This window comes from Lissotriton helveticus, chromosome 3_1, assembly GCF_964261635.1.
Source record: "Lissotriton helveticus chromosome 3_1, aLisHel1.1, whole genome shotgun sequence".
In the NCBI taxonomy this organism is placed as follows: Eukaryota; Metazoa; Chordata; class Amphibia; order Caudata; family Salamandridae; genus Lissotriton; species Lissotriton helveticus.
In genome coordinates, this window is record NC_136061.1 from 453,188,083 (window position 1) to 453,205,380 (window position 17,298).

The 17,298-nt window shown below is 43.4% G+C and overlaps 1 protein-coding gene across 2 annotated transcripts in view; it reads right to left on the reverse strand.

The window, feature by feature from the left end:
• Positions 1-4,140: 4,140 nt before the first annotated feature.
• LOC144824604 (gamma-crystallin-1-like) overlaps positions 4,141-17,298 on the reverse strand; it is a 28,549-nt gene continuing 15,391 nt past the window's right edge. For both annotated transcript variants that reach the window (XM_078683659.1, XM_078683657.1), the window contains exons 2-3: positions 8,836-9,078; positions 4,141-4,479 (exon numbers count right to left, since the gene is read on the reverse strand). In XM_078683659.1, the coding sequence (XP_078539785.1) occupies positions 4,207-4,479; positions 8,836-9,078 (516 nt within the window). In that variant the 3' untranslated portion in view covers positions 4,141-4,206. The remainder of the gene's footprint in view (positions 4,480-8,835; positions 9,079-17,298) is intronic.

The following is a 17,298-nucleotide window of genomic DNA, read 5'->3' on the forward strand; positions in this document are numbered from 1 at the left end:
GGGTGGGTCGTCAGTAGCAGTCTGTTGTGTGAATAGTTCCAAGGCAGCAGAACGCGCTGAAATCTAGATGGCACGAAAGTGATGTCTAGTAAGTTGCCGCCCAGCAAATAACGGCGTGGGGCGCCGCGGGGGTGAGTGAGTCCAGTAGGCACCACAGCTATTCTTACCGGCATTGCAGAATTACTGCTGGGGACAATGCCTGTGCTGTAGCAGGGTCACAGCAGAAACAAAAAGGATTCTGTTGAAGATGTTGTTGGTTTTCAATTTGAATACAGTTCTGGTGTCAACTGCTATGCTAATGTAGTGGTTAATGTTTTGTTTTCTCTAGAAAATGTAAAAGAGGGGGAGGCAGTCCAAAGTTCCGTTAAAAGGGCAAAGGAAAGGATCGGTGGTTTGAACTATCAGTCAAAAAGGGGAGGGGGTGCAACAATTTTTCCTACCGGGTCACACTGTGCTTTCACCGGAACTGAGGTCTGCAGGATTCTAGTAATTCAAAGTGAGGCTGGCGCCAGCATGGGAGCGCCGACGTCCCGCGGATACAGTTTCGTCACTCCACGGGCGATCATGGCAGTCATTCCCCATCGGGGGTCGGAGACTCCCGCGGCTCCTCTAGAATCTTCATGGTCGTGGAGGACTACGGTGGTGGAGTCAACCAGTGACCGGGCCATTTCTTTATGCTGGGCCCGCTCTTGCCAGGTCGACCGCCATTTTGAGAGTTCGGTAGCTACTGGCGATCGCGGGGTCAAATGAGCGGACGGGCTCCACCCTGCCGGGCGAGACGTTGCAGCATGGCCACAGTAGAAGAACCCTTTTCCGGGCGCCTGGAGCGCTGAGGGTGCAGCTGGGAAGCCTCCACCTGGGGAGGCAGGAGAGGCCTGTTCGCACCGTCTCTCCCTCCCAGTGCACCCCACGGCGTCTCGCTTGAGATTTGTTATGGCCGGACCAGGCGATGAGGACGAGGGGGGGGGGGTCGGAGGCATGTGCAAGACATCTCCCCCCAGTGTTGTCGCAGCCATTATTCAAGAAAGAAGAAGTGTCCCGTCCGTCTTCGGGCCGGGCTTCCGGTAGATGTCGGCCGGACGCCCCTGGCTCTGGCCCCATGAACGGGTTTCTTGGTTTATCGGCTGCAGCCGGATCCCGTCGGCCTCGGCCCCCCGACCGTTGGTGGCCGGACCGGAAGAGCATGTGGCGGGACTACCTGAAACTGTCAAGGGCCACCGCGGCCGGACTGGGAGAGAGAGGGGAGGGTCGAGGAGACATTCCCCCCCCCTGCAACTGTTCAGCGTTGTAAAGGCAATCCCCTGGCCGGGTCCCGCTGGCCTCGGCCTCTCCTCCGGCTACACCCTACGTTAGGATCTCCTGGCCGAGGCGTGGCAGCAGGACCCGCCTTATATGGGCTGCTCCCGGCTGGGCATAGCCGCAACCCTGCCCCACCTTGGAAGTTTCCAGAGTGGGGGCGGATGTTCTACTGACTTGCATTTTCCCTAGTCTATCGATTTTTTGGGCGTGGCAGGCGGTGGGACAGCGAGGGGTGATTTGGTTTCTCTTACTGTTTTTCTGGTCTCTCACCACTGGCATATTTTAACGTTTTCTTGTTTCTAGGACATTAATAGGTTTTATCATTACGTTATGTTATCGTTTCTTTGTTCGTTGTTTAATAAAAGTTCATGTTCATCAGTGGCCTACTGATTTTCGTTTTCCTATTCTTTTCTTTCCAGGTTGTTTCATGCTAAAGTTTCTGTTAACAGGATACAGTGATCACTTCGTTATTATTGCATATGTCCTTTTCACTAGGGGTGCTCTCTGGTCGGGCCAGATGACGTATCTCTAGTAAATGGTCCGGGTGAAACAGGTGCATCAATCAGTGGGGAGTAGATAGGCATGACAGATTACAACGGGGGAGAAAGGTCCGCATTACGTACCCTTTCACTATTTGCAAAGATTTTCCTACGTATATTTGAAAACAGGGAATACCTCCAAAAAGAACCAATTCCCAAACAGTCAATGTTTGGGGAAACAATCAATCAATGAGGAACGAAATAGGCACGACGTGTTAAAGGTTTGCGTTACCTACCCTTCACTATCTGCAAAGGGAGAGAGAATATTCCTATTCTTCCTCGTTTGCAGGCAGAGAAGATTCTTAAGAGAATCAACTTCGAACAATTCAATGCTCGATTCAAACAATCAACAAGGGGTACTGTGAACACAAATGAACGCCGCTTATGTACATACACATTGGTATTATCAACAGGTTGTTCCTAATGTTTCTATTTTAGGGAGGTCAAAAAGAGATCCCATTAGTGGCCTACTGATTTTGCTCGATTCCTTTTGTTTTTTTACACGATTTTTCGCTATCTGCAAAGACTAAACAGAGTATTGCGACTCTGTGCTTGTTTGTAAATAGAGAATGAACCAAAGAGAACAATCAATCAAATGGAGAGAGAAGCAGGCACGACGGATTACAACGGGGGCAAAGGCCTGCGTTAACTACCCTTCACTATCTGCAAAGAGAGAGTACTCCTAATAGAAATGAGGGGTGGGGGGCAGCATTCAAAGCAGATCAGTGTGCATAAACACGAAAATGTTTTTACTTACCACGTACTTGACATTCGACAGCTTATGATATTTGCTATTAAAAAACCATTGAAATTCACTGAAAAAACCATAGGTTATAGACCATATATAGTTAGGAATTAGCATTTACAAAACCTTGAAAATTCACTGAAAAAACCATAGGTTATAGACCATATATAGTTAGGAATTAGCATTTAAAAAACCTTATTTTACTCACACAAAACCATTGAAATTCCATATATAGTTAGTTGCACTAACTATATATCGCGCACCCGCAATCCACTGCTGATCATGTCACATATTACATCATTCATGACATGGTCAGTGACATCACTGATGACATCACTGATGACATCTCAAATGACATCACTGATGACATCACTGATGACGTCTCATTTGAGATCATTCTTGTGCTAATACGATAAACCTCTTCAGACTCTAATATAACCTTAGATACACTCAGTGTATACAGACACTCACACACTGCCACTCATCCATGGAGTTACTCACACACCCAGTCAGTCATGCAAAGAAACAATCTCACCTCCATTTCTTCAACTATACAGTTATACACACCTTACTTATTGAAACATATACTAACACATATTTACTCTCTTATACAATCCCTGATACAAGTTCACAATGATCGATACAACCACTCACTCATTCAGTGGCTCTCATGCACAGTTATTTATATATGCCAACTCTCACATGTACTGTGTTTTACATATGTACTTACTATGACATGTAGCATTGAGATATCCATTCACTCATCAATACACTCATGCACACAGTCAACTGCCCATGTAGCTGTTTCCACATGCACTCTTGAACTCATACACCTAGTGAATAAACTGCTCACACATCTATGCACAGAATCACACACCTTCCAGCCACCCCCACACAAACTCAATCTCCCATAGAAATACTTGGGCAACCAATTAATAACACATATAGCCTCTCGTATAGCTAATGATCAACACATGCAGCAGTTTACATCACAACAGACATAATGATGCACAAATTAAGACAGTTTAGTCACTAACCCATGCATTCAGTGAGACACATTTAATCACTCACTCATACAGTCAGTCACGCACCTACTAAATCCTTCATCCAGACACTTATACATCCACTCATTCTTCAATATCTAAGACATATTTTAACTTTACAGAAACATACAGTCACTGGATGTTGTCATCAGTGATGTCATCAGTGATGTCATTTGAGATGTCATCAGTGATGTCATCAGTGATGTCACTGACCATGTCATGAATGATGTAATATGTGACATGATCAGCAGTGGATTGCGGGTGCGCGATATATAGTTAGTGCAACTAACTATATATGGAATTTCAATGGTTTTGTGTGAGTAAAATAAGGTTTTTTAAATGCTAATTCCTAACTATATATGGTCTATAACCTATGGTTTTTTCAGTGAATATATATATATATATCTTCGATGCAGTCACATCTATAGAAAGGAATCAATGAATATTAATTTCCGATTTTTGTAAACTGAATTTGAGATGGCAGAGGCAGAGTAATGAAACTATAAAACCAATATATTTCATATATGTTTTATTTTCCTTCTGATAAAAAAGTGTTTACAGCGAAATTATATGAATTATTTTAGATCAATCCCATTCTTCTGAAGGAGCCAATCCTAGGGCTCGAGGCTCCCCAGTCGTTGTATCGCTTGTACTCCCCAGGCCTCAGGTAATATTGACGTCCTCTGTAGTTGGGCTCCTCATAGAAGATCCAGTGACCATCCTGCACATTACAGGAGTGGATGTCATTGAAGCGGAATCTGTCAAAAACATTTGGGCAGTCATCTGTGAAGTCCATTATCTGGCCTCCGAAGTCACCTCTCTCATATAGTCTGATCCTGAAGGTACCCCGGTACTATGAGTGAGAAAAATAGATACAAATGTAGACCTTTGTTCTAATTATTTAATTTAAAGACAAATGCATGTTTAGGAACATGTACTTTCATCGCTATAAATTCACAGTTGTGTTTTTCTTCACAAAAAAATACGCACTTCCAAAGACTATCAAAGGTGCCAACAAAGGAAAGCATTTACTATTTGATGAAATATTATTTCTGATAACGTGTCTATGTAGCGAAAGAATATAGGCAAAGCTAGAGATATTATTCAACTCTTTCATTATGGTGCAATTGCAGAAATGGGTATAGTAAATGAGCATGCAATTACATGTTTGCATTGAATGTGTAAGTATAACTCTATGTTTACTTACTTATCATTACAATGGATTAAAGTATATTAATATATTAGTAACCACCTCCCTATGACCCCATGGTCTCACCATGGGTTGCATATGAACCCCCCCACATAGACCCTCTGCCGGCATACTCTACCAGCAAACAACAAAAAAACATTTCTAACCTAGCCGTTCTCGCCCCTGCCACAAACGTAGCCTACTCATATAACAGAGTCTTTGGAATGAACAAACCAGAATAATTCAGCAAATCCAGTATAAATCAAGTAAGATATAAAGTGCAACTCATACTGCCAAACAATTATTCAATAGAGAAACCGCAACACAAAATAATTTAAAGATACGTTGGGGCATATACAACAGAAATTACACATATTTTCTTTAGGCTAGTTGAAAATGCTGTTTCTATGTCAAATTAATTGATTTTAAATGACAACTGTCTATGTAGATTAAAGCAACTATGGCAACCCCCTGATGATCAAAATTGATCTGTCAACATATGAAGGTACATCCAAAGTACCACTTGTTGAAACCTTGGCTTAATGTATTAATGTATCCGACCTCACTAAACAGCAGTAAGCCCAAAGGCAAGTTAGGGAAAAGCTAACAGATGCTCCAAATCTGCTTCAGTCATGCAGTCAATCTGCTACATCCTCATTAGGACTCTATGGTCTCTTAACATTCTTCGTGAACCTGGGCTTTCAGGCAGTAGCTGTTGCTGTTGCTGTGAAGACGGAGACAGAGTTGATGAGCATGTGATACTTGATTGTTCTAAGCAAAAAAACTACAGGAGTAAGGTGTGTTAGGTTCAAAAGGCAATTGCTTCTCCTGGTTCTTATTCTAGATCCACCAAACACTAGAACAAAATTAGATTTCGCGGAGTCATTACCATCAATCATGCTGCAGATGAATATTGCTTGTTGAACATCCACCGATCCTCCATTTATCTATTGGATGAGGAATTCAGAATGCCAAACCAATAGACTGGATGCCAAACTAACCAACAACAACCTACTACTGGTGTACACTAAACAAATGTGTGCACCACTTGTTTATTTAATTAAATACAGACAAAAAAGCAAGAAAAGAAGATCACACCTAGGAGAAAGTCAGGAACCACCCTAATAGAGGGAGATAACTATTGCCAAAGTCAACAACCATCAAAATTGTTTCACTTTCTTTACTAGTTACACACACTACAACCTTTAGCAACTTCTTTTTACTTATCTTCAACTTTTGCGATGTCTGTACATCCATGACTGTCTCCATTTTCTTTAGTATCTCCTTCCATCTTGTAAGTAATCGAATGCACTATAATCCTAATCTGAAAAAAGATTGACCAAAAGCATGGTCTCATACCATCCCAAAACCATATCCATCCCAAATCAGTTCATCACACCCATGGACCCATATCACTAATACAATAATATTGGTTGACAACATCTTCAAGCGTTTGCCCCTTCCTTTCTCTGGTGTGACGTGTTATATGATAGTTGACATCGTTATGTAAGAATCACTAAATATAACTTTATCACGTTTTGGTTTCTGATTTGTGTATTTAACATTTAGGCTAGATAACAATTCGATGTTAAAAACTTTGTGATTAGCAATTACGTTATTAACCTATGTGTTTATTGCTTTCTCCTTAGATTGGATAGAAATAGAAACTTGTTTTGTTGGTCACTGTATATGGCTACAATCACTACATTATTTGAACTAACTAGAGATTTGAAACAATGCAATTTGACCTTCAAAGTTCACAAGTGTTCAATGAACATGGGCCTCAGTTACGAGGTTTTGACGCAGAGCAGCATCACAAGGAAACTTGTTGCGCTGCGCTGCCCTGCATCAAAAGAAAAGGGCAGAATACACTGTATCTTTGAGATACGGCGCATTCCTGTCCTTTTCCTCTGTACTGGTGCACAATAGGCTGCCATGTGCCACTTAAAGTCACCCTACTGGGCCTTGTAAATATGATTCCCTTTCATGCATTACTCTGTGTGAAAGGGGCATTCATGGCATTCATGGGTGTTGCTGTGGGATGAAATCTAACGCATTCCTAGATTTACAATGTTGCGTAAACATGGGAATGCATCAGATCCACAAACCTCCCCGGGGGAAGATGATGGGGAGGCATGATGAGAAGAAATACCTTTATTTCTCCTTGTTTATCCTTTTTCTGCAACATACATATGTATGTGTCCCTTCTTTTGACGCAGGGCAGTGCAGCAAGATTCCTTGCAGGGCTGCCCTGCGCCAAAACCTCCTTAATGAGGCCCATTGGGCCTCATTTATGAGGACTTTCGTGAGTTTTGCGCTTCCGATGCGTCACTTTTTGTGACACATCGGTGGCGTAAAACATGCCTCCTGATGAGCACTATTTACAAAGTGACGCATCTAAGCAGATGCGTCACTTTGTAAACCCCTGTGCTACATTATACCTGCGTCAGGTATAATGTATGCAGAGGGGGCGTTCACCCGCAAAAAGCCTCGTAATAGTGACGCAGTGAAATCTATGGGTCTCATTTATGAGGCCTTGGGTGAGTTTTGCGTTTCCGATGCGTCACTTTTTGTGACGCATCGGTGGCGTATAACATGCCTCCTGATTCGCACTATTTACAAAGTGACGCATCTAAGCAGATGCGTCACTTTGTAAACCCCTGCGCTACATTATACCTGCGTCAGGTATTATGTATGCAGAGGGGGCGTAAACCCGCAAAAAGCCTCGTAATAGTGACGCAGTGAAATCTATGAGATTTCACTGCGTCACTTTTAGGACGCTGTTGCGTCAAAATCTTGTGCCTGCCTCACAGCAGGCGTAAGACTGACGCAAGCCCTTTCACATGGGGCTTTCCCCATGTGAAAGGAAGCATTGCTGGAGTTGCGTCACTTTTGTGACACATTCCAGCAATGCGTCACTTTTGCGCCTACAGATACGTCAGAAATACTGACGTATCTGTAACTCCTTGCGACATGATGCGTCATATTATAAATATGACGCATCAATCATGTCGCAGGGAGAGCGCAGTGAAAAGTGACGCATCGCTGTTTTCACGCAGCAATGCGTCACTTTTCATAAATGAGGCCCATTGTATCTCACATTTTATGCAGAGCGATGTTTTACTGATTTCTAGTTCTTGCAGCGTTCTTATAAAATATAAGTACAAGATGCAATCATCAGCATTTTGTGAAGGGTTAGCTAAAGACCCTTATCTCTTTAAAGTACTCTAGCGGACGAAACAGTAACTTGTGTTCTTATACAGCACTTCTGAAGTGCACAGTAAATGGCAGGTGCTACGATAAACCAATGGTTTTCCATTCACTAGAGTCAAAAAGAAGAGAGACAGAGTTAGCTTTATGAGCATTTGAGCATGTAACCTCAATAACACCACAGCTTTCAGTCAAGCATTACATGAGCTGTCTAACCCCGATTACAAGTCTTTTTGAATTCCATTCAGAGATTTGAGCCATCAAGAATTACTGATACGGCCAGAATCTCTGTATGGAATCCTGCAATTTTAATTTAAACTCTTCAAAATCTGAAATAACTGTGAGGAACTAGAATTATGGGCCAGACGTCTGCACAGTATTGCTGATTCTGGGAAGTTTTGCACATCCATTAATACCTGCTTTGAGCAGGTAGTAGATAACTGTAGGAGTCTTGTGGGGCCTGGAGGGTGAGGGTGGAAATGGAAAGATGTTGCCTGGTAGGGTGACCTCTACATTCTCCCCCTTAGTTGGGTGTCGGGTGGGACTGGGCAGACGTGTCTGGTCTGCAATGCTTTATTTTTGCTTATCGATTTTACATTCTGGATTTTTTCGTTCATATAATTGGGCAGAGTGGAATTCCACAGATGAAATCAGCCCCACACAACTCAAAGGAGCCCTAGTGTTTATTTCAGCAGCAATGACATGCAAGTTTAACAGGCTTAAATCATATTCACAAAGGTAACACTTTCAAATAAATTAAAATTTGTCACAAAAAAAACTATCTGTGGAATAAAATAAAATGGGACCTACTTCCGGGATTCTACGGCAGGACCTGACAGAGTCATTGTAACCCATCCATTGCTGATAATTGGGGTACTCCCCCCTTCTCAGGTAATACTGGTGTCCCTTGTAGTTGGGGTTCTCGTACAACATCCAGTGTCCATTTTCCACCCGAAGAGAGTTGCAGCGGCTAATGAAGGAGTGCAAGTCAGCACAATCGGAGCTGCAGTTATAGGAATGACCATCATAGTTTCGCTCCTCATAGAATGTAATCTGTAATAAGAACAGGTTTTAAAATCAAAGTCTTATTTACCGTACTGTAATATGATGTGTCAAGTGATTAGTCAGTCTCAGAATACAAACTACTGTAAAAGAGTAGTTTTCATAAATGTGAGAAACCAGGACTTTTTGCAGTGTTGCCCCACTTTTTGCCCCCATGTACGACTACTTGATGACTCTGATTGTACCCTGGGCTCTGCTGACCAGACCCACGGCCTGGGCTCTGATTAAAAGTACATGGTAATTACATGTAATTACAATTAGTACAGACAACCTACCTGTAAGCCCTTAATATGTGGTAGGGCATGTAGGTTTAGAGGCCCAGCAGATTTAATGCACTTAAGTGTGCACTGCTGTCATTTTATAGGCAAATCTGATTTTCAAGCTGCTTTTAAAATTACATTATAAATTCAACTTTAATATTAAATGTTGTTCCAAAGTCTCAAACTAGCTAACTTTGACATATAGGTCACCCCTAGGTGACCACAAGGGTAGGGTGCCATGTGAAAATAAGCAGGGGCATTGTCAAGATGTTTTATTTGACCTGGTGATGGAAAAACTGCCAATTTCATTTTTCCAAATTGCAGCACATTGGCTCTATAGGCTAACATGGGAATACTTTAGTAAAGTATAAGTATTGATAGGTTTGAGCTAATATATACTTCAAAGTATCAAAATGATAGTAAGAATAAATCCAACAACTTGTCAAGGCTCTTCTTTGTCCCCTCTTCTTTTTAATTTGTACTTGGTTCCTTTACTCCACTCCCTCCGAGGGTTCAATGTCGCCGCGTTCGACTACGCGGACGACATACAACTGGTTTTCACTATAGACTCTTCCGGTGATTCCATCACGACCTTTCAGAACACGCTTGGCTTCATTAGCAATTGGATGAGCTCAAACCATCTGAAGCTCAACCCCGACAAGACTGAACTGATTCTTGTCGGGGGATCCTCCAATCCATGGCAGCCGTCCTTTTGGCCTGCTAGTCTGGGTAGTCCTCCCTCCCCAGTTAATTGTGCCAAAAGTTTGGGTGTTGTCATCAGCAGCGACCTCTCTATGGCACCCCAGATCAGCGCAGTAGTGTCCGCTAGCCATTTCCAACTCAGGAAAATTCGAAAAATCTCCCGCCTACTTACCACCGAAGCCCTCACCTTGGCTCTGCTTGCGTTAGTCATCTCGCGTGTTGACTACGCAAACGCATTGTACGTAGGCATTCCTGACTATCAATTGAAGAGACTGCAGTTGATCCAAAATCAGGCTGCTCGCCTGATCTACCACCAACCTAGAGATCAACATGTCTGCCCCTCTTAAAAGTCTCCACTGGCTGCCGGTACCTGCTCGCTGTAAGTTTAAGCTCGGCTGCATTATCTCCAAATCCCTTGCAGGCCAAGGCCCCCTCTTTATCTCTTCTCTTCTTCACCCGTACGTCCCTTCTCGCAACCTTCGGTCATCTCAGATGGCCCTGCTATCAGTCCCCAGATTTAAGAGGAGGAAACATGGTGGCCTTAGCTTTTCATTTCTGGCCCCATCCTTCTGGAATTCCCTCCCCTTATCTCTCAGGCTGTCACCATCATACTCCGGGTTTAGGTCACTCCTCAAAACCTTTCTTTTCATTGAGTCCTACCCTTAGACGGTATTTCACTCTCCCCTTCCTGTTCTCTTAATTAACCCTTTTTCCACTGAGTTTTACTCTCAGACTCTGCTCCACTCTCCTCTTTCCGCTCCCCCAACACAAGCGCCAAGAAACCTAATGGTGATAGTTGCGCTCAATAAATTCTTTTAACATAACATAACATAACATAACATATATTTATTAAAACTGTCATAGAAAAAATGTTATAGAGCTTTCTTTTCTGATGAACCAAAATCCAACCTTCCAACAGCCTCTCCTGATTGCGCAGAATTTGACAGGCTAAGCCAAACTGCTCTGATGAGGTTTGAAGTGGCTTGTATAGGGACAAAGGACATCTGGTGGGAGGAGATCTGTAGCTGCAGAGCAAATGGCAGGATGGGAGTGGAGTAGCCAAACTAGTCTTCAGAAAAGGAATAACAGTTGAACAGGACACAGGCTCACCCCCACATCCTGTACCCCCAGCCAGATAGGAGCAGAGGGGTGGGAAATGAGGAGTGTTAGGGAAAATTAGCAACGCTAGTGGGTTGGCTTAGCCAGATTTTAACCTCCAGGAGAGTGTTTCTCCATTTTGGATTTTAAAGGAATAGTGTTTTCTGGGACAAGAATATGCCTTACTTTGGAGGAAATTGTCATACCTGAGGGTGGCACCCCGCACCCTGTTGGTTAAGGTGTCCCCCTGCGTGTCACCCAAGAAAACTGTATAAATATGGAAGAGTTTCCCAGCAACTCAGATCTCAAACCTTGAAACTACAAGAAGAAGTAGGTCTGCACTGCGTAACCCTTGGACTGCACAAGAAAGGACTGCATTCATACGTTCGGCACCTGTTGCACACTTTGGTCTTCAGCCCAAAAAGATGTTGCTTTGCTCTGAAAGCTAAAAGAGTGGACTTCCTAAAAGCAACAGGTTAAAAGAGCTCCACCTGCATCATCGCAACCAAGAAGATCCCAACTGGACAGCATTCAGTAGACTTTTATGGATTCAGCCAGGTGCATTGTGGGTTGTGTGGTCCCATATTCCCAAGGAGCAACTCAGAGATTCTGGAACCTCAGAGTGGTTTTGTGGCCCCTGAAAGACCCAAAAGAAACATCTGGAGAAGAAGGACAGTCCTGCTCTACCCTTGGACGGCATACAAGAGGATTGCACTCATAAGGACTGCACCTGCTGCACACACATGGCTTCACAACAAAAGGACTTTTCTTCTCTTAAAGGATGAAGAGTTGACTCCCTAATCAGCAACAGGTAGAAAAGTGCTGCAAGGGGTAATTACAACATCGATAACGAGACTCAGAGTCCCTCATCATATTTTGAGGGGGAGAGTGAGATCATTGCATTATGCCATTGCAGACTTTTATGCTGATGTTACCGCACCAAACAGACATACAAAAAAAATACCCATAATCCCTCCTTCATCCTTGTGCAACAGTGTGAAGGGGGAGCTCTGGAATTCCTTAATGCCAGTGGGTGCTGCGGCAAAGTTGTAGTCGTTGTAATCATGTTCCATTGTGTGCACAAGCAGCCCCTGGCAAAAACAGTACTGTGAGGTTTACTTTGCCTGTGCAACACGTACTTCATGCTTTGCATCACCACTGCTTCTTGTACTGGTGAATGAATCCTGGAAATAGTTCCAGGGCTCTTAGAAAATCCATGAAGCAACTGGGCCTTGGAGAGGACAAGTCAGAGAGCTACTGTAAGCTCTAAGTTAGCCGGCACCACTACCATCATCGCCATGGACATCCTTCCATCTGATTGTTGGTAACCTTGCTTCTACCTTATTGTGTATCCACTAGTGTAATAGGGAGAATGACTTTAGGTCTACCAGTGTAGCCTGACTTCTGCAATTTATTCTGGAAGTGCCACCTGTCAAAATAACCCTTTTGGAATGGGAAAAAAAACTCTCTTTTCAAAATTAATGTTACCCTAGGTAGGCCGTGTAGTCCACAAGCAACAGTGCATAGTATTTTAAAAAGTGGGTAAAAGGGAAATGTATTGTTACCGTGTCTCTTCAGTGACAAGGTCACAAAAGCTATTCTTACTGCGGAAGATTCTGGCTATCCGGTAAGAAAAACTAGACTACAGATTGAAATATTAATTTTTGGACTGACTAGAAAATGCATTCAACCACTATATTTAGAAATAATAGATTTTAGAAGGTTATGTTATCTCGACCTGAGGCACCTGGAGGTTGATTTAAATTAGCTCTTTAGCAGCTGCCCAGCTATTGCTTGACCTTAATAACATGTGAAAACTGTTGCAGATGAAAGATAATGACCTGGGTGTAGGAGGGTTCTTTCCTCTTGCAGGAACACCAGTTAGGGTGGATCCAGGAACTTTAATAACTAGCATAGGGGCCTATCCTTTCACAAATAAATGTAAGGTGAGATCCGGAAAAGGCAATCCGTTGTTCTTCCTACCAGGCTGGCACTAAACCCAGTGGGAGGGGAGATACGCCCAGAGCATGTTTTTTTCAGTAACCACAGAGGAATAGATTGCTCCTTTCCCTGGCCAGACCTCTAGGTGGGTACATAGGCTCTGCAAAAGGATGGAGGGGCTACTTCAATTTTAGATCTGGATTTAGCTTTTGATTTTACAAACATTATGTGTATAATATCCTTAAAAACAGGCTTTCAGACACTTCTCTTCATCCATTGGTCTGTTGTCCTGTCACTCACATTTTGCTTCCACTCACTACAGCACACAGCATGGGTCAATGAGCCAGCCTACTTCAGCAATTGGTTAACTTCACTTCGAGTAACTACATTTTGCTCTCTCACAATGAACACATCCACACATAAGGTAATTCTCTTCATTGCCAGTGTTTTTTTTGTTTTTACTTTATAATTACTTTAGTGCTGCCTTTGTTTTTAGAGCCAGGGATGAAAAAAGGCCACATTCTATCTTTATCAGTTCCTGTCTCCTGCTAATGTTGTTGTAATTTCCTTTTGGAGAGTCCTTAAATTACAGATTTCGTCAATTTGAAACTTTTCAGTGTTATCCTTTTCTTACTATGCCTGCAGCACACAAGCCAACAGCTGCAATATTATAAATGTGAATTCATAAGCGTACAATATTTCATAACACATTTACTCTGGACTGAGCTTCACCAATGATTTTTTAATAAACTTTGCCCAGGAATAAGATTATCTTTTATTGTGTTTAATTAGCAGCAATTACATTTTCCCTCTTTCCTTCCTTTTTCTTTGTTTGTTTCCTTCTTTTTGAATTATTTCTCTCTTACATTCTTTTTTATTTCTTTCTCTCCATACGTCCGTACGATTTGTATCCGAGCCCTCTCCGTACAAATCGTACCCGTCGGTCCGAGTCGCCTAGTACGATCCGTATTCCGTGAATCCATCCGAATCGACGCAATCCGTACGTATTGCAAGGCTGAAACCGTGAACCGTACGACTCGTACACATGCCGTACGACTCGTACACATGCCGTACGACCCGACGAGTACGATCCGGACTGGGGTATGAGGACGCGATTCGTACGGTCCACATCAGGTAAGGGCAAGTCGTACAGAAAAGCACACAAACACATACACACCGTACGGTCTGTACCCCCCATGATCGCAGGGGTACGGTGCGTACCCCTGCGATCATGGGGTGTACGCACCATACCCCATCTACGATGGGTGTACGCACAGTAACCCATGTACGATGGGTGTACGCACCGTACCCCATGTACGATGGGTGTACGCATCATACATGGGGTACGGGGCGTACACCCATCGTACATGGGGTACGGTGCATACACCCATCGTACAAGGGGTATGGTGCGTACACCCATCGTACATGGGGTACGGTGCGTACACCCCATTATCGCAGGGGTACGCACCGTACCCCTGCGATCATGGGGGGTACGCACCGTACCCAGGGGGGCCGTTTCATACCTGTTTCGGCACGTACTCTGCTTTTACGGCTGTTTTCAGCTCCCGTAGAAAAAGGGTTGTACGGTGCGTCCCGACATGTATCGTACTTGCTGGGTTGTAAAAACCAGCCGCGAACCGTACAGAAGTCGCGTACAGCGGGTTCCGAAGGAGAATCGTACGGAGATTAGAGTCGTACGGTCTCTGTACGACTCGTACGGAGTACGGCTCCTGGTACGAATCGTACTTCGTCGTACATACGGGGGACGTTGCAGGGTACAATTTGTACAGGAAAAACGCTCTGAACGGCTATTCAGAGCGGTTTTTCCCGAATCGGAATCAGCCCCAATGTGTCTGATACACCTACATTACCTACCCTATAAGACCCTAGTAGATAATAGGGTACGGGATTAAAACTATCTTTAAGTTCCTAGTATATAATAAGGCATGGCATTTAAGAGGCCAGCAGCCTTAGTTGCACTTGCATGAGTGCACTGCTGAGAGCCTGAGGTCATTTTAAAAGGAGCACTGTGTTGCAGCACTGCTTTTAAATGTAAATGCTTTTAAATGTAAATTGTGCCCAAACTCGACTATGGTGGTTGGGGCACTTAAAGAATGATAAACTACAATAATTTGGCCTTTTAAGTACCCCTGGGTCTCCCCTGGAGGGGGAGGAGGGTGGCTAGGGTGGTCATGTAATTATAGAGAGGGCCCTTATAATAGATGATGTATATGCCTTGAGGACAGAGACATTGCACATTTCACTTTCCCCATTGTTATAAAGGGGCCCCCAAAATTGACGTTGGTGGTATGAACAGTGTGGAGTAAGGATCTAGACTATTTGTGCATATTCAGGACCCTTAACCTCTCCCCAAGGTGTCCAATGGGTAGTGGGCCATGCCACTATAAGCAAGGGCCTTATAATAATGTTTTATATGCATTTATAATAGAGGAATTGCACATTCCAGTTTCTCCTTTGTCGAAGTCTAACCCCCTAGGATAACATGGCAATAGTTTATGAATACAAAAATGTTGCTAGGAATAAAATAAATATCATACAATGACTTAGAAGAATGGTTTTGATAAATACAACAATATGCCATTGTTGAATTTATGCTAAATATGCAAAAAAGAAGTTATAAGACTTTATTTTCTGTAAGCCGAAATTCAGCCTTCCTGTGGTCTTCCCTGATTGGCCAGAGTTAACAGGATTAGTGAGGCTACTTTAAGGAAGTGATAAGTGGCTCACACAGGGAGAGGCTATCTGTTGGAAAGAGTTTTGCTACACAGGAATGCCAGAGCAGGCAGGAGGCGTTATAAAGCATGAAGCTTCAAAGGAGGACTAGGAAAGGATGGAAAGACCAGGTCCATCTACCCCCATCCCCTATCACCCAGTCAGATAGCAGGCCTAAAGCAGTAATCTTCAGATGTTAGGGGAGGAGAGCTATGGACATTAGTCATACTCTTGGTTGGTTTAACTAGTACTTACTCCTCTGCTGAGATTTCACCGATACTGGATTTTGGAGGAATGGAGCTTTCTGGGAGAAGAATATGCCACAATTTGGAGGAAGTGGTCATGTTCTGGGGTGTTGTCTTGCACCTCATGGAACAGGAGTGCTGTCCTGCTTGATGCCAGAGAACACTAAATAAATATGTGAGAGGAGCAGAGCCTCTTAGATCTGCTGCTTGAAACTAAGAGAAAAATAAGTTTTGCCAAGCTGGAAATTTCATTTGCACCATCATGTTCTGCATTCTGACTGGCTGGTCCTGCTGCATTATCTGGAACTACAGCCCTGTGGCTGTACCTTGCTTCAAAAGGACTAAAGAGTGGACTCGCTGCAAGCTACAGGTTAACAGAGCTCACCTGGACCATCATCACCAAGATCCCCCTACCTGGAGTGCATCCAGTGGATTTGTAAGGGTTTTATCAAGATGCATTGTGGGAATTGTGGTCCCAAACTTTCAAGGACCATCTTGGAGCTTCCAGACCCCCCCTTAGATTGTGTTTTGGACACTTTGGTCCCTGAAACTGAACTTCAAGAAGAAGTTCTAGGAGTTTGGAGAAGATGGGGGCAACTTTGGAACAAAGCTCCATAAGGGAACTGACTCAACTGTGAGAGCCAAGCTGGCCACCTTTAACCACAAGCTTGCCGGATCTGCTGGTTCGACCCGCTAAAAACTTCTGGAGGTCCGACTTCCACAGTATGACCTAGAGCTCCCTGAATGGCAAGCCAGCGAACCCTCACCGAATCAGACCTGGTAAAGCGCATTGAGGGACCTCTGCAGAAAAAGCTCTAGAAAAAGTTCTAAGTTCAAAGGTAACATTTTGAAAGAGGCCTCCTGCGAGGGGTATGCGAGCAGGGCTCCATCCCTTTTGGCCTGAAACTTTTACTTTATTCTGGTTAAGCGCGACCAGATGTTCCAGAGTGGCACTATATGTTTCTAAGCACTATAAAGTGATAATTCTTTCAAAATTCATATCTCTAGTTCCATACATTGGATTGTTGTTGTTTTGTTGTCATTTTAAAGATATAAATATTTCCTATTCTTACAAGTTGGTATTAGATTTTTATTGTGTGTTGTGTCTTAATTATTTACTGAATTGATGTTTTTAATTGCTTTACATACCTGTCTCCTAAGTTAAGCCTGCCTGCTCGCAGCCAAGCTACCCGGGGTGAGCATGAGAATAATTTACTGAGATCTATTCTGAG